We start from the raw sequence: 18574 nt of genomic DNA on the forward strand, positions 1-18574 counted from the left end.
TGATTTGGCTGCTGAATCCAAGAACTAACATGTACTAGTTGACACAAAACTCCCAACTTGCATGATCTTCCTTCACTTGCATATCATACTCATAATCTTCTTCTTCTTGTCAACTGGTTCTTCATCTTCTTTGCTTTCTTTGTCCTCTCCTCCTCCCCATCCGAAGCCAGGGACGGGCCTGGCCGACTGAGGGGGCTTTCTGGCTTCAAGTACAATTTTAATAATCTCATCAATGCTCTAAGACGAAAATCTCAGGTTATCTTTCTTGTAGTGCTCTGTTTGATTGGTTTATGTAAGTTCCTTGGACAAGTTCTTCACGAACAACCTATGTAAGTTCTTCACGAATATAGGTTGATGATTGTCCGACTGGATTTGGGCTGAAATTTTAAAAAATCATAAATATTAAGTTAGACCAAAAGATTACCAAGTATAAGACTCTCAACAAAAAAAGAGACATACTCTTGAAGGATTAGCAACAAAAATATGGGAGAGAAGGTGCCTACTGCCTGCAGTCTTGAGAGATATGGACACGACACGAGATCTTGTACTGAGCAGCCATTATTCCCTGCAGAATGGATCATGGGTTCTAACTTATAAGATATGTGGGATTATATGATGTTTTAAAAATGTACTTAGAACGAGCGAACGTATATATACTTTGAAAAGTATTTTTTCTGAAATTTTTAGAATTATTTAAATTTTCAAAAAGATAAATTTCCACTAAGAGTGTAACCCCCTTTTCAATTCATTTCAAGCCATTACTCATATCCATAGTCATCACCATTATCTTGTCATGATAACAAGTGGCTATCTATATAGGGGGGAATATGTGACTTACCCTTATAATCATAATTTTTTTTGGTTATTTTCCACTAATTTTATTTAAATATTTATAAAATATGTTATTATAATTAATTACATTAAAACTAAAATTCAAGACATATGTGACCATAATGTTCAATACCACGATTTTGGTTGATAATATTTACAAATTCTTCTGGACAAAATTTATAAATAGTAGAAATTAAAAAATCGTAGAACGTAAACATTAGGAATAAAAAAAATGAATAAGCGAGTATATAGGGACCAAAATATAATTTACCCTTTTTATTCCTATTATAATTTTTCATTTTCAAAAAATTCCTGGATAGGGCTTAGGTTTGCAGCATTTCTGCTCAACCCCCCAACCCAAAAACCCCTAAACCCCCAATCTGAGAGCACAATCAACCCTAGTTACAGAATTCCATCAAAATTTGCTAATGCTTCAAGATTTTCTTCCTCCTGGAGCTAGCCATCTTCGTAAGTTCAATCTTCTTAATTTCCCTTTTGCCCATCTCTTCTGTCGCCAGAAGTTGCACATTTTTATCTATGCTTGATTGAAAGTTCAAGTTTTTGTTTCATTTTTCTGTTCTTACTCGAATCTATTCATAATACGAACAGTTAAATGCATCGGACTGCTATCGTGTTGAGCCACAGAACACTCAGAAACAGAGCTACAGCTTTATTGCAGAACGCAAACATATTACACAACTCTCAATTGAATAATAGTGCCAAGCCAGTAAATGAAAATGGTTTTTTTCCACTCAGAGCACTTTTTTACAGCACTTATACGTTTACTAGGCGAGTTCCTGACCCGAATGATCCGGCCACCTTGATGAAGGAGGACGGCGTCGCTGTTTGTTCACAAATGTGGATAGAGAATTTCCAGGAGCCGGAGAAAACTGTTGGTAATTTGACCAACTATTTGAGGAGGTTTGAGTTGTGGGTGTTGGCATACCAGAAGGTTTGCACCGACGAGACAGGCGCATACCTGCCCCGTAGCTCCATTACCCGTCCTGCGCTTGAGGACTTGTTGGCACTTAGGAATGCTGTTCTTGATGGCAGGTTTAAGTGGGGAGCTAGGTTAGAGTTTTTCATTAGGTCTCCCAAGGACAAAACGGAATATGAGTCATTATCAAAGAGGAAGATTAGGGCAATTTTGACAACTACACAGCCGGCGCCTTTCCAGGATAAGATTGTTCAGGAGGTGTTACTGATGATTTTGGAGCCCATTTATGAAGCAAGGTTTTCACAGAAGTCATTTGCATTTAGGCCAGGAAGGAATGCCCATACGGTGTTGAGGGTGATCAGAAGGAGTTTTGCAGGGTACTTGTGGTATATAAAGGGAGATTTGAGTACGGTGTTGGATGGTATGAAGGTTGGGATGGTGGTTAGTGCTCTGATGAGGGATGTTAGGGATAAGAAGGTGATTGATTTGATAAAGGCTGCATTAACCACACCAGTGATCACGAGTAGGGTTGATGATGGAGAGAAGAAAAAGAAGAAGAAACGGAAGTATCAAAAGAAGAGAGTTCTTGCAGAAGATGAACCGAAGCCAGATCCTTATTGGCTGGAAACATTTTTTGGGTTTGCACCAGAGGAAGCTGAAACACATCCTTCATGGGGTCATTGTGGAATCCTTAGTCCTCTTTTGGCTAACATATGCCTGGACGAATTGGACCGATGGATGGAAGATAAAATTAAGGAATTCTATAGGCCATCTACAAGTGATGTCATATGGAATAGTCCTGATGGGGAGGCAGAACAAGGAAATACATCTTGGCCGGAATTTGTGCCCACAAGTGGTCCTGATAAGACTAGGAAAATTGACTACATACGCTACGGTGGTCATATCTTGATTGGAGTTAGAGGACCAAGGGCAGATGCAGCAACTCTGAGAAAGCAGTTGATAGAATTCTGTGACCAGAAGTATATGCTAAAACTTGACAATGAGAGCCTCCCTATTGAACACATAACTAAAGGCATAATGTTTCTTGACCATGTATTATGCCGAAGAGTTGTGTATCCTACTCTGCGATATACCGCTACTGGCGGGAAAATTATCAGTGAGAAGGGTGTGGGGACACTATTGTCTGTCACAGCTAGCTTGAAGCAGTGCATTAAACAGTTTAGGAAGTTGAACTTTCTGAAGGGAGATAGGGATCCAGACCCACAACCTTGTTTCAGAATGTTCCATGCTACCCAGGCTCACACAAATGCCCAAATGAATAAGCTGTTGTCAACAATGGTTGAGTGGTACCGATATGCTGATAACAGGAAGAAAATAGTTAATTTTTGTTCATACATCATTAGAGGCTCACTTGCAAAGCTCTATGCCGCAAAGTACAAGCTGAGGTCACGAGCAAAAGTTTACAAGATTGGGGCTCGGAATTTGAGTCGTCCTCTTAAGGAAAAGAAAGGGCAATCACCAGAGTATCATAATTTGTTGAGAATGGGTCTCGTGGAATCAATTGATGGACTCCTATATACCCGAATGTCTCTTGTACCTGAAACGGACTACTCTCCTTTCCCGGCAGGATGGAGACCGGATCATGAGAAAGCATTACTGGAATATATAAGGCTTGAGGACTCAAAAACTCTTGAGGAGGAACGCAACTGCCTTAAAGAACAAGGCCTGATTTCACCTCAGGATTACATTTCAATGCTAGTGTGGAATTACAAAAGGAATGCCGTTTCAATAGATCATGTCTCCTCTTTGCTAAGTAGTGGGAATAGCATAAAAGGAGAAGCAGACTTGTCATTGGGCTCTAATGATGAAAGTGATGACCAGAGGTTTATGACTGAGGAAGACAAGGAAGAAAGGATTCGTGCAGCGCAGGGGTAAGGTGTAGTATTAGTCTTGTTCTTTCCAGGATGGCAATACTGTGTTGTTCCTTGTGTATGCAAAGTTGGTTGTCAGTCAACTGAAAATTGTTGAAGGGACGGATACAATTTCCTGCTTATGCAAGTCTGGAGGTTAGTTAGAATTCTGTATATCATTTATCCATTTTTTCAGAGCACAGCAAAATGTTCAAGATAATGTTTTATTGCACTTCATGACAAGTGGATTGGAGAATATTATGGTCAAGACTCAAGAGAAGAGTAAGTGATCCAGCACCTTTACCTATTAGGTTATCTCTGTTGCTGCAATTATATAATTGTTGACTGCATACTCGAAAAAATGGGTTACAACTATCAGATATGGCATAGCATTTGACCTCATAGCTATGCTGTTGCGATCAGTGACCTTTTTATGTAGCAACTACTATTCCTTATAGTTGCCCCTCGAGTTAGTTACTTGATACTTTGGGTTGTTCAAATAACCATTGAATTGAAGGTAAAAGAATTCCTTGACACAAATAATTTTCCCCAGTATCATGGGGAGATGCTGCTCGTATCGTTTTTCCTTTGGCAAATGCTGCAGCCCATAGGTGAAGGGCAACAGAAAATCATGCTAATAAATATCACCTTGTGTGCGTCATTGTATTCCATTGTGCTTCTCCTCCGAGTAGATAATTTTCATCTTGATTGCAGTCATGAAAGCTTAAAGAAATTGTTGCTATACCTGTGAAAGTAACTATGCATTTAGATCAAAAGCTGAATGGTAGAGCTGAATGGAGGTGGCTCAGATGATTCTACGTCACCAGCATCTTTTGGCATTTCTTTATCATATAAATTTCATATAAGCCACCATTCTTTTTTTATCTCTGTTCGAGTGTTTATAGAGGTTATCTAAGTGAAGGAAACAACATACCTTGAGATGCACTGAGCTTGAAGAATTTTGAAGCATGAAGATGCAAGATGCATGGTCTCTTCACTTGTGACTATTTGCAACCCATGGTTTTTATGCTCGACTCCTGCGTTCTTCTTCTTTGCCTTCCTGGAGAGTAACAAGGTCAATTCACGATATTAATAGCGTGTCTTTCAGAAGCTGAGCACGATCTTTGTTTTGTTTTAATGACTAATACATTCATTAGTATATTGACTTTTAGCTCAATTGATTTCTGCTTTATTCATCATGAACTTGTTCTAGCAAACACAAAAGCGAAATTTATATGACAAACAAATTTGAACAATAATGTGTTTGGTTCAAATCGAATCATTTATAGCTCTAGATTTGGGTGAGAGTTGAGCTCATGGCAAAGGTGGTAGAACGGAACAGGTGCAATGTGGGACTTGTACCTTATTTTACACAATAATCATTACACGTCCAAAATTATACAGGTATTTTGTGACCCGGAACAAATTTCCACCCAGCGGACGTTATGCTGATGAATTGCGATTCATTTAATTAAAATATGACGATATTATAAAGTAAAATATTGACAGCATTATATATAATTCGACGATGCTAAACTTGTTTCTGTATACAGAGAAAGAGTTGTAAAACTCAAATCTTAGTTTGGGTTGTGGATGTGAGTGGATAATCTAGATTTATGTCTGATACAGTCTAAATCAAACACGAGTACAGCAATGTGAATTTCTTTTCTACAGCAGGTTAGCCTTACTACACAGTTCCAAATTACTTGATCCTTCTTCTGAATGTCCACTTCCATAAGCGCCTTTCTTGGATTTCATGAAGTCTGTGCCTCCATTTATGACGGGGAAAATTGTATTTTCATCCTGTAAGACGGCCTGTTTTGACTTTTCATCAATTTTTTATTCACATTACAATCTATATCCATCAATTTTTGCTCAGCCGGCTATTTACATCCTTTTTGTCGGGTATTCAACCGGACCAACAGTGTAACAACTGATTATTTGAGGATTGAAATTGAATAAATGACAAAGTATAAGGGCGAGAAACGAAATTCTCCCAGTTTCTTGTATTCAGTGTTGGAGTTTTGCTTGATTGTGACACCGCAAGCGTACTTTTTCTGAGAAATTTCTTAGTAACAAGAAGGTTTCATCAATCACAATGAAGTCAATCATAATGCAGAAAAGTCCATGCTATATGAATCGATCACCACGGCCTGCACAAGAATTTCCAAAACCTTACTCTCCGCATCTCAAACATAAGATAGATGTCCAGGAACTATGATAACTGGGAGAGGCTAGTGGCATCAGTGCTGCGCAGGGAGGAGCTTTGGCTACTCTGTCATGATCACTCCAGAAGCCCCAGCATCAGCTCCATCGCTTCAGAACCCAGTTCTAGCTGGAGCTCTCCACCAGGTGAAAGCCTGTCATCAGGACATCCAGATGTCGACCACAGTGATGGTACTCACAATTGGGCTGTGTGGGAGAAACAGTTTAAACCTGGTGTCTATGTAACTCTTGCAGCCCTTCCTGATGGAACTCGATTCATCAAGAGGGTGAGATTCAGGTATGATTGCTGAAAGATCGAAAGTGGATGTTATGTTAATATTCTCGTTAAAACGTTACATGTATGCTATGTTAATAAGGAAGCTGGACAATCAATGGATTCTGTGATCAAGACTTTGTTGATTTTCTTCGTTTTAACAGCCAGGTGGGGTTTGAGGAAGAGGAAGCAGTCATCTGGTGGTTCAAGAACCGAGAAAGAGTTTACAGGAGATACAATGCTTGGGGAGGAAATGCCCGAATCAGGCGGCCATTAGTTGTCACCTTTAGTTGGAGTCCTCTGATTGATCCACAGGAAGATGAATCCATTTTTGTACCAGAAGTAGAATCAATCTCGGAGAATTTGGATCCCTGTGAGCATCAGTCTGGAAAAATTGTTGGATCAGAAGGTGAACAAAACTTTTGCCAGACTGAGGAGCAGAGCACCAGAGCATTTGATCTTTCAGAAACTGAGAAAATTCTCCTGCAAGAGCTGAAGCAGCTAGTTCAAGATGCTCTCAACAGGGACGAATTTGGCAGTTCTTCTTTATCATTTTCCGAACAAGAACAGAAGCCTGTTTCGACAAAAGAAGTGAAAGAAACAATGGAAGAGGGTGAAAATTCACTGGACTTCCTTGATGAAACCTACATTGCCACAGACGAGATGCCTCAAGAAAGGAAACTCCCAGTAAATGACAAAACACCAGAGGAAGTGTTCATCTGGGGTGTAAAGCTCATGGAAGATGAGAAAACCGATACAGTTCTCCTGAAGTTCTTGCGCAGCCAATATTATATGGTGAAGGACGCGTTTACCATGATCAAGAACACTATAAAGTGGAGAAAAGAATTCAGGATTGATGATCTTGTTGAAGAAGATCTTGGCAGTGAACTGCAGAGAGTGGTTTTCATGCACGGTCATAGCAAAGAAGGGCATCCCGTTTGCTACAATGTCTATGGGGAGCTCCAGGACAAAGGGCTATATCAGAAAACGTTTTCTGATGAAGAGAAAAGGCAGAAATTCCTGAGGTGGATATTCAGTTTCATGAAAAGAGGATCAGGGAATTGGATTTCCGCCCTGGAGGCATATCCACTACTTTCCAGGTTACTGATCTTAAGAATTCTCAAGGGATTAGTAAACCAGAAATCAGGCAAGTTGTTGATCAGGTCGTTCAATTGCTCCTAAACAATTATCCTGAATTTGTTGCCAAACAGGTAAAATTCTGCAATGCTTTTCCTTTTTTTAAAGTTAAATTGTACACATCACTTACATTTCTTGAATTCAGTTCTTCATCAATGCACCCTGGTGGTATATGGCATACTACAAGATTATCAGCCCTCTTCTAACGCAGCGTACCAAAAGCAAGTTTGCTTTTGCCGGTCCTTCCCTGTCTACAGCTACACTTTTCAAGTTAGTACTATCTCATTTCCTGGATATATTTTTCAACATCTTTTGTATTGGCTCCTAATTGTTTGCAGTTGTTTTCTATATTACAATTCAACAAATTACGTGCATGCTCTGTTGTGTGTATACATTGCTCACTATTGTGATAATTGGCTTTGAAAATAGATACATATCTGCTGATCAGATTCCACCACAGTACGGTGGTTTAAACAAAGATGGAGATTTTGGAGCAGCTGATACCGTCACGGAGATTATGGTGAAGCCTTCAGCCATGCAAATTGAAGAGTTCCCTGTCACTCAGGTGAATCATACTGACTTTTGGAAAGAACCACTTATCTATCGGTCTTGGATTGAATTGAATGCCGGCTCAAATTAAAACTCACATCATGAAGAGCCGTAGAATTGCTCAAGAATGGTGAAATGAGGGATATCGATGACAAGATTTATCATGTAATTGCTTGAACTCGGTTTGATCAATGGGTTTGCAGGCGTGCGTTGTGAGTTGGGAAGTAAGAGTGATGGGATGGGAAGTGGGCTATGTTGCTGAATTCATTCCAAGTTCCGAAGATGGAGACACAGTTACAATTGAAAAAACAAGGAGAATTGGATCAACTCAAGAGGAGCAAGTAACAATATCTAATAGCTTCATAGCTGGTGAGCCCGGAAAGGTGGTTGTTACCATTCACCAGTAGCAATCTCACTTCTTACAAGTAGCAATTGGGACGCAATCATTCATTTCCACCTTTTTGTTTCTCACGCTCCTGTAATTATTACCAAGTCATTTATACAAAAGATGAAATTCGATTATTATGTTGATTTTTTGCATATTTGTTTTATTCTCTTTAACATTTGATATAATTATAAATGTTCCATCGTCATTTGAAAAATTATAAATATTCACGTCAAATGAAAAATAATTATGTAATTTCTAAACAGTATGGTGAAAGTTACTATTCTATCTTTATTGATTTTTTATTTAAAAAAATGTTTGAAAAATGTAAAAGAATATGAGAGTAGGTAAAATGAATAATTTATAAAACATATTACTCTATAAAAATATTTTAAATAAAAAGTGTGTATTTATAATTTAAAAGGACATTTTGAATCATTCATTAAAATAATTGGATGGACATAATACAATTATAAGTGACCGTGATTTACGCTTTCATTTTACATATAACATAAATTGAACTTTATTTTTGTGATTGATTTTGATTAAAATGAATTCAGCCAATGGGTTTGGATGAAATTTATGCAAAACGGGAATGTCCAAAACAGAGAAAAAGGAGAAGAGAAGGGACAGTAATCAGTAATGGGTCCCAAAAAATGGAGAGAAAACATTGAAAAAGAGCAATAAAGTGTGAGGAGAATGAGTGAGAGGAGAGGGTTCAGACGCTTTTTGACTTGTTCCAGACTGTGCTGCTCAATGCTCATCATCCCATGACAGTTCAGTTCCACACCAAAACCAGCACAAAAAGGCAGCAGCCAGCCAGCAACCTCCTCTCCTGAACTCAAAAACCGCCACCCCACTTTCCCCACTCCTCTCTTCTTCCTCAATCCCCCTCCATTATATATAACATCAGTTAAATTACTCCGAAAACACACACAACACACACGTTCTTGCTGCTGAGAGGGAAAAAAGAAATACTATGGCTGAGCAATGTGAAAAGAAAATGCCTGAGGAGCAGACAGTAGGGGGAGCTGAAGGATTCTTGGTTGTTAGTGATGTTCCTGAGGCTGAAGAAACCACCTGCGTAGAGAAAGATGGAAATGAGTCGCTTGTGGTGCCAGAACCTGAGTTCATGCCTGTGGATGTCAGTTCTAGTTCTTCTGATGGCCATGAGACTCAGAAAATTGAAGATAAAGCCTCTCTGTCTCAGGAAGAGGGCACCAGGTTCGCTGATCTTTCAGAAAATGAGAAGAAAGCCCTGCAAGAGCTGAAGCAACTCGTCCGAGAGGCTCTCAACAGGCACGAATTTGGCAGTTCTGCTTCTGTAGAGGGAAAAATGCCTGTGGCGAAAGGAGAAGAGAAGAAGGCACCGGAAGAACCTGGAAAGGTGGATCCTGAAACTGAGAAGGACGACTCGATTCCAGTGAAAACAATTGCAAAGACTTTACTGGAGGACGATGGTGCGAAAACCCTGGAAGCCATCGAAGAAACCATTGTTGCTTGCGTCCACTCAAATCCCACAGAAGAAAAGCCTCAGGAGAAAGCTGAAGTGGGTTCAAAATCGCCTCAGGAAGTATTCATCTGGGATGTAAAACTGCTGGAAGATGAGAGGAGTGATGTGATCCTGTTGAAGTTCTTGCGGGCCCGTGATTTCAAGGTGAAGGACGCGTTTACCATGATCAAGAACACTATAAAGTGGAGAAAAGAATTTGGTATCGATGATCTTGTTGAACAAGATCTCGGCAGCGAACTGGAAAGAGTGGTTTTCATGCACGGTCATAGCAAAGAAGGCCATCCCGTTTGCTACAATGTCTACGGCGAGTTCCAAAACAAAGAGCTTTATCATAAAATGTTTTCTGATGAAGAAAAAAGGCAGAAATTCCTAAGGTGGAGAATCCAGTTTCTTGAGAAGAGCATCAGGAAACTGGATTTTCGCCCTGGTGGGATTTCCACCATTGTTCAGGTCAATGACCTCAAGAATTCTCCAGGGCCTAATAGATGGGAGCTAAGGCAAGCAACTAACCAGGCCCTTCAATTGCTTCAAGATAATTATCCTGAATTTGTTGCAAAACAGGTAATTTCTAAAATTACAAAATCCCTTTTCCTTTTCTCTGTGCCTGAATTGAAATTTGCATTCATTCATCTTGTTTTTGTAGGTGTTCATCAATGTACCATGGTGGTACCTGGCCCTGAGCAAAATGATCAACCCTTTTCTGACTCAGAGGACCAAAAGCAAGTTTGTTGTTTCTGGTCCTTCCAGATCCACAGAGACCCTTTTCAAGTTAGTATTTTTCTCAACATAAAAATTGCATTCTTTTGTGTATTTTCAGTCTTATGATAATTGCTTTGGGGGAAACAGATACATATCTGCTGAGCAAATCCCAACACAGTATGGTGGACTAAGCAAAGATGGGGATTTCGGGTTAGCTGACAGTGTTACTGAAATTATCATCAAACCTTCAGCCAAGCACATTGTGGAATTTCCTGTCCCTCAGGTCAGTTCTAAATTGTTTCATTTATTCAAGAAAAAGATCCCTTTAGATTCAAATTTATGTGTTGATTATTTTATTCAATTTACGAAGAAAAGACTGTTCTTTGGATTCTCTGGTGACAATATTGCAATCTTGTTTCTTTGTACATATGTCATCAGTTGACTGATAGCAAACTGACAATCTTGTGACCTGCTTTGCTCTGTTCTTTTAGCTGTTGACATGTCTTATTCATAGGTTCTTACACAAAAGGAGATAAAATTATTGATATGCAGGCGTGCGATGTGAGCTGGGAGGCAAGAGTGGTGGGATGGGAAGTTGGGTATGGTGCTGAATTCGTTCCGAGCGCGGCAGACGGGTACACGATAATAATACAGAAAATGAGGAGAATTGGGACAAGTGAAGAGCAAGTGATCTGTAGCAGCTACAAAGTTGGTGAGCCTGGAAAAATGGTTCTTGCCATAAACAATCTGAGTTCAAAGAAGAAGAAGTTGCTGTATAGGTTCAAAACAAAGAGTTCTGGTAACTAAAATCAGGGAAGAATTTGATGGAGTGAGGAGCTACGTCAACTACCTTTCCTTTCTTGTTTGTTTTCACCTGAATTTGCACTTTCACTAGTAAATGTGTGTGTGTGTTTTTTGAAGGGTTCTATTGTTTTTGTTTTTGATCTATAAATATGATGTTTAAATAAATTTCTTTTTGCATAAATGGTATAATATCGGCTTTCGAGCACAAGATTGTCGCCAACATTAAAAAAATAAAAAAAATTCAAGATATTTGGATAAAATTTATTTAACTTGCAATAAGTAATTAAAAATAAATATGATTTTTTATTTATTCTTTTTATAATATTAATAAATTTTAATTAGTAAAGATATTTATTTGTCATGCGAAATTAAATTTTAGAGGTGATAAATATAATTTTTTAAATTAAAAGAAATCTGATTATAATGGCTGAAAATCATAGTAGGTATAAATCTTGTGATGGGCTTAACAGGAAAAAGGTATTGGAGTGTATGTTTGTGTGCTCGAGGAGAGGAGCAGAGGGGCTTCTTTTCATCTGTTCTTGGCTTTCTGCATGCTGTACCAACAAGACTGCACCTTTGGGGGTCTTTTTAGGCTACACTCAAAAGCTTTGGACATATCAATCATTTTACTACCACCTCTTTTTCAAAACTTTGTCCAACATCAATCACACACAAATTTTATAGAAAATTCTTACTCGACCTATTTTGATCGAACCAATTTAATTATAAAATAAATATATACTTATTTTATAAATTTTTTTTTATTTTGTACATCAATCACATACAAATATATTATACTTGTCATATGATTGAGTTAAATTTGATCAAACCGGATCTGACAAGAATTTCCCAATCCAAAGTAATATGGAATCCAATATGGAAAATAGAAATATCCTTCCAACCATTAACTACTTACATAAGTACTGGTGGACTGTCTGGTATGTATGTTAGTAATAAATATTTATTTATAAAGGTAAAAAAATAATTTATATATATATAAATCACACACTAAGTACATACACTCTACCATGCTACATAATTTCTAATACCATTATAAATACTCAAAATGTTATTTTTTTTTTTTATACCAAGTCAATATTCGTTGGATTTTGACCACTCAATGCACCCTCTCCCAAAAATTCTCTCTAGAAGCAATTTCACCCAGTGAGTGCTGCCGGTGGTAAACTTCCCGTTTCATCGGTTAATCAAAACTATAACCACATCACTATCCATCGGTGCATTGTTCAGATTGAACGAAAAAAATTAAACCAACAACAGTTTAATTGAAAGTGATTCGTTCTTACCAATTGAACCAATAAATATTGGTGTCCGTCTCTGCTCAAGAATGAAGATAATTGCAGCATTCCCTTGTTGAGTTGTTGCAACTTGACAGATTGGATTTTTTACTTCAAATATTATCGCTTCACTTATTTCGGTAATACATACATATGTGTATGAAGTGTTTTTTTTTAAATAAAATAAACGATGTAATTTCCGTACACGCAGTGTATATTTATTAATTGAAATATAAGTTGTAATAGGAGGGCTGACCGTAGTAATAGTGATAATGCAACCATCCTTTTTACCATGTATTCAAACTTATATATCGAATCGAAAATATACATCAAACACTGTAACAACCGATGCAGGCACTGATTACGTCAACTTAGCACCAACCGAAATGGGAAGTTTTTAAACGCCGGCAATTGCCGCCCAAATTGAAAAACACATGATTGCATTACATCCATATTTTCTGAATTTATGTCTAATCACACAAAAACTCCATACTTTCTGCAAAATTACAAATACACCATCTAAAAAAGTTATAATTATAATTCACATCGAGTAGAAAAAAACTTTTATACAAGCATATCAACGAGAGCCGATGTAATTTATTCTATTATATATATAAAATCAAATTTAAGACCTAAAACTTATAAAATTATTTAAAATTAAATTGAATATGAAGGAGTAGGGACTAATTAAATTGTACCTTCCTACTCATTTTTTAAAAGAAAAGGTTTTACCTTTGTAGGGTGCTCATCATTTTGTTCTTGGGATCAAATTATAGGTGCAAGGCGTGACACACAAACAATAATCATTCTCTATTTATTTTATGTTGATTTAACTAAATTATAGAGTTAATTATACTCAAATATTGACTTTGAATACCCATTTAAATATTAAATATTATTTGTATTATTCATTAAATATTATCAAAAGAAATCGACAAAACTTTATTGTTAATATTCTAATAACTTAAACAATCAAGTATAGCATTAGCGACTTCAGTCCAGCAGGTAAATGATTAGTAATTGTAAATTAAATTTCATTATTCTTTTTTCAAGATTTTTGTTTTTTTATGAACCCAATGTGTCGTAATTAATGGGTATTATTTCTACCAGATGTATATTGGTAATAACATTTACATGCAAGGGTAATAAAGTAATTTAATATATATATATGACACATGTTAACACATACAACGTTAACCCACCACACCATATATGCAACAATTTATTAAATTGATTTTGAAAAATTACAGCTTATAGCCTTATAATTACAAATTGAGAGAGATTTTTTATTAAAAAAAAAAAAAAAGGCTAAAGTGCATTTTACACATTGTGTTTTGTTGAATAAGCTAAAAACTCCCTTTTGTTTTCGAAGTAAGCTAAAACCCTTTATGTTTTGTAAAATTGAGCAAAAAATACTCTTTTTGTTAGTAATTAACGAAAGGTGCATTACACGCGCTCTCTGTGCGTTGAGTATCTTTTTAATTGTTTTGGCCCTTTTTTTGTGTGTTTTCTTTTTTATATATATCTCATATTTTGTTACTTATTTTGAGTAATTTTTTTGTGCTTTTATCTATCTTAAAAATAAATTTTTTTAATATATTTAATTAAAAATAAAAAAAATTATATAAGTTTTTAAATATTATGAAATATTAAATATTAAATATTTAAATTCAAATAATTTTGAATTTTTAAAATTGAAATTTGAAAACTATAAGTTAAATCTAAAACTATTTTTAATTGATTAAAACATATATTTAAGTACAATAATTATTATAATTATCTAGAATTATTCTTAATTAATTAAATTTATATTTAATTATTATAATTAAAAAAAATATTTTTAATTAATTAAAATATATTTAATAAATATAATTAAAATTAATTAAAAATTTTAAGAAAAGAAAAAATAAAAAAAAACACTAGGGTGACACGACCGCCGTCGTCCTCTTTCTTGATCTAGACGATGAGGGCGACGGGCGAAGGCTGGGGAGGGGGGAGGCATGGTGGGGGGCGGCGATTGGGGATGGAGGTGGTGGTGATTGTGGTGGGGGGGGGGGGGGAGGGTAGGCACTAAGGTGGGGATGGGGGTGGGGGCGGGTGTTAATTTTATTTTTCTTTGAAATAATATTTTTTATAAATAAAATTTGAACCCTTAATTTTTTTTTGTAAGTTTAAAATCCAACTGTTAATATTAATTTATTAGATCTAACGATTATGATATAATCAATATAGATTCAACGGTCATTAAAATAAAAAAATAAGATATATTAAAAAAGGGTGTAATGGTTATTTTGTAAAAAAATTAACGTCATTAATAAAATTTAATGGAGAGGGACAAACGAAAAAAATAAAATAAATTAAAAGAGCAATATTGGCAATCTCGGCTCCAACGGTCACATTTGTGATCGTTTGGGCTAAGCGGTCCGATATGGGACCAAGGCTGATCTGGGCTAAATTCGTCCTGATTGGGGACCTGTACTGGGGCCATCTGTGGGACAGTTTTGGATTTCAAAGTAGACCCACCAGAGGCCCAATTTAAAGCCTAGGACCTGATCCAACGCTGGACTTTTTCAGGCCAGTTCCTGATGGGCTCGGACTTGTCCGGCCCACTTCATATCTAGAAGCTCAACTTGACTACACACTATTACAAGCAAACTATCTATTATTTTTCTGGTTAGTTTAATGTTCAACATATATTTTTTAGGGTTAATTTTATTTTGTCATTCGAATTATGAATAATTTTATATTTTGATATTTATTTTTTTGTATCAATTTATCATCTCAACTTTACGAAAATTTACACTTTGTTATTTTATAACTGTTTTTCAATCAACTTTTTGTTCAAAAAAATCGCATGCAGTGCACATGTGACATTTAAGTGTTATGTGATGAAAAAATTAAGATGGTAAATTGACACAAAAAAATGATAATAAAGTGTAAAAATGGACATAGTTCAGATGACAAAATATAATTTACCATATTCTTTATTACCTAATAAAGTTGTCCCTACGAGCATATGAAAAAGAATTATGATGTGAGATGTAAAGAAAAATAAATTTTGTGAAAAGAAACAATCGTGATGTAAGGAGATGAGAAAAAATACGTCTATACGAAGAAAGAAACGTACAGTAAGGTGAGAGGAACAAAATTATAATTATTGATTTATTAAAAATTGAAAAGTATGTGAGAGAAAAGAAACATGGGCCCCGTTAAGAGAAAAAAAAATTATAATCATGAAATTATTAAAAAATATTAGAATTATTATTTTATCAAATTTCTTTTAAGGGAAGAAATGAATTAATAAATTAATTTATATATTTAAAAGTTGGTACGGTAATTTTTTTTTAATAATAGTATAGATACGAATATATATTTATTTTTTCAATTCTTAATTTTCAATAGGGATAGCACATTGTAAGTAAAATTTATTTTTGGTAGTAATAAAACTTGAATAAGGTGATGCGATAGTGATTTTTTTTTTTCTTAATAGGATAATTTTTTATAGATCAATTGGGTTATGTAGTCTTGTCAATGTATAATAATTTGATTTTAAAATTAATATATGTTGTATAGTTAAAAATTAATTTTTATACCCTTATAAGTATTTTAATATTACTGGTATACCCAATTGTATCAAGAAAATTGATAGGGTCTAAGGGATCGTTTGGTTTAAGTGAGAGGAAAAGAAAAGTGAAAGGAGAGGAGTAAAATAGTGATAGTTTTTTTTTTTTTAAATTATTTGGCATGATCGAAAGAAAAATAAATACCAATATTTTTATTTGTTTGGTACGACGAAAACAATTTGAAAAGAAAAGTCTATCTTTTGTAAAAATTTTACTAAATAATCCTTATCTTGATTTTGTATTAGAAAATAAATAAATTAATATTATACTAATATAATTTTAGTATATCAAATATTTAAAAACCTTATTTATTGTTTCTGACATGAATGGATTTGAGTAGATGGGTGGTCGGGTAATTTTTAATTTTCAGGTTTCAGGTACTAGAAGAAATTGAACATTTAATTCTAAAAATTTTTCAGATAAATAGCCATAGTAAATAGTCATTGGCCACGGATACCCAACGATTGTTGACTGTGATTTTAGCGAGTGTAGCTAAAATATTTGTTATGACTAAAAGTCATGGTAAATATATTTACTATGCCTCATGGTCCACGGCAAAAATAATTTCAATGGTGGACAATCTAAATTTTTACATCGATTCTTAATTATTTACCACAATCTTAATTCATAATCAATAAAATTGTAGTCAATAGTAAATTTCCTTCTAGTAAAATTACCCAAACTGATTTAAAATAAGTCAGATTGATTACAAAGATACGAATTACTCGAGTACCTTATATTTATTTAAAATATAATCAGATATAGAATCCGATTTCGAATATATAAGCAAAGTAGATCTAAGATTGAGATTAGAATATACGATCCGACATTAATACGGCTCGTTCATAGTTTAGACGTACTTCAATTGTCCTATTATTATTTTTTAATAATGTGGTATAAATTAATCCACCTTAAAAGTTGCTAATGCCAACTCAACCATGAATTGCTAAGTAGTAAATGGTGTCTTCGAACTTTAATTTTTTATTTTAATAAAAATAATAATGGAAAAAATAAATTGAATAACGCAAGAACATGCTTATTATTTTCATTACACACAAAAAGATTAAAAGAAAAAGAACTTTCAAGAATACCACAATATTTAGTTTATTGAAGAATAAATGGTAGGATAAATATTGAAATTAGGTGTAATTACGCAAATATTCTATTTATTTTTTAGGCACACTCGTTGAGAGGGTGTGATACAGGTGTATCACACCTATTAGAAAAAAGACATAAATGATCCCTTTACTAAACTCAAATACCATCAACATCCCAAGATGTGCGTCCTCTACTCAGGAACCCGACCCGCTCTGACAACCTGCTCCAAGGACTCCAGATTTTGGCCACACATTGTCTGATAGCCCATGATTTGGAATGGTGCCACATGGATCAGGCAAATACAGACATATGACCCTATAAATACATACCCCCATGCTACTGTATTTATGATAGTCCACGATCAATACGTGGCGTGTTTTTTTCTTCTCAGGGACCAAGTACATCTAGGATAATCCAATTGGATCATGGGGCTTAATCACCAAAGAGCTCACGTATTCAACAGGGACTAGAGTGCTGATGTAATGTACCTCAAGGGATGTGTAAAACTTCGCCATTGAATAGGGGATGAACTTGTAATTGCAATTAACAAGCTCAAAGAATGTACTTTTAATTTTGCAAAAAGAATGGAGTATTTATATAGTTAGACTTAAGCATATGCTGATGTAATATACTCCAACAATATCATGCATGAGGAAAATGCGATTTTAGTCCTACAATTTGAGGAATTTGGTCATGAATAAATCAATTTTCACAATATAGTTTTGAAAATTTAAAATTTTGACAATTTTAATTCATTTTTCACAAAAAAATTATATACGACTTCCACATTACTCAATTAATTTAAAGGAAAATTACAACGACCTTCCCTAAAATTTGACATAATTACAAATACCCCATTGTTATTTGAAAAATTACAAATATACCCTCCTATGTTTGTGAGATTATGTAATCCTTGGATGGATGCATGAAATTGTCAACTATACCTTTACTGTATTTTTTTAAAAATAAAAATTTATCAAAAAAAAGAACGGAATGGTTGAAAAAATTTAAAAACTTATAAAATTCTTATCCACTTAGTCAATAAAAAGATCAATTTTTATAAAAATAAAAAATTATAATTTTTAATTTATGCCTGAATAATTTTATTCATATAAATTAATTCATGTGGCTTTGGCTGAGATGCGAGCATTATAATCACATAGATACATATACAACTATTTACACGTGAATCCATATATAATAAGATGATCTCCCGACATCGTTGTCGTTTATGAGCAGATTTAACATGTAAGCTGATACGTATTTCGATTTTCTTTTTATTAGCGTAATTTTGTATTGTATTTTCTTGTATTCTATATAATTATGCTGTGTACATATAATTATTATTAATTG

At 34.9% G+C, this 18574-nt stretch overlaps 2 protein-coding genes and 1 pseudogene across 3 annotated transcripts; all 3 read left to right on the forward strand.

The window, feature by feature from the left end:
• The first annotated feature begins 1123 nt into the window (after positions 1-1123).
• LOC105178364 (Intron maturase, type II family protein) lies at positions 1124-3907 on the forward strand. The gene is made up of 2 exons (XM_020699290.2): positions 1124-1299; positions 1441-3907. The coding sequence occupies exon 2, from the start codon at positions 1445-1447 to the stop codon at positions 3662-3664; it is 2220 nt and encodes a 739-aa protein (XP_020554949.2). The 5' UTR covers positions 1124-1299; positions 1441-1444; the 3' UTR covers positions 3665-3907.
• A 141-nt stretch (positions 3908-4048) lies between these two features.
• Positions 4049-8326, forward strand: LOC105178363 (patellin-3-like; annotated as a pseudogene). The gene is made up of 5 exons (XR_016067280.1): positions 4049-6142; positions 6283-7329; positions 7401-7525; positions 7685-7820; positions 8008-8326. The product of XR_016067280.1 is annotated as a patellin-3-like (transcript).
• A 568-nt stretch (positions 8327-8894) lies between these two features.
• Positions 8895-11413, forward strand: LOC105178019 (patellin-3). Its single transcript, XM_011101356.3, has 4 exons — positions 8895-10263; positions 10346-10470; positions 10549-10684; positions 10954-11413. Exons 1-4 carry the CDS (start codon positions 9169-9171, stop codon positions 11206-11208), a joined length of 1611 nt encoding a protein of 536 aa, XP_011099658.2. The 5' UTR covers positions 8895-9168; the 3' UTR covers positions 11209-11413.
• Positions 11414-18574: the final 7161 nt, after the last annotated feature.

This window comes from Sesamum indicum, linkage group LG9 (assembly GCF_026168435.1).
Source record: "Sesamum indicum cultivar Baizhima isolate 11 linkage group LG9, ASM2616843v1, whole genome shotgun sequence".
Classification (NCBI taxonomy): Eukaryota; Viridiplantae; Streptophyta; class Magnoliopsida; order Lamiales; family Pedaliaceae; genus Sesamum; species Sesamum indicum.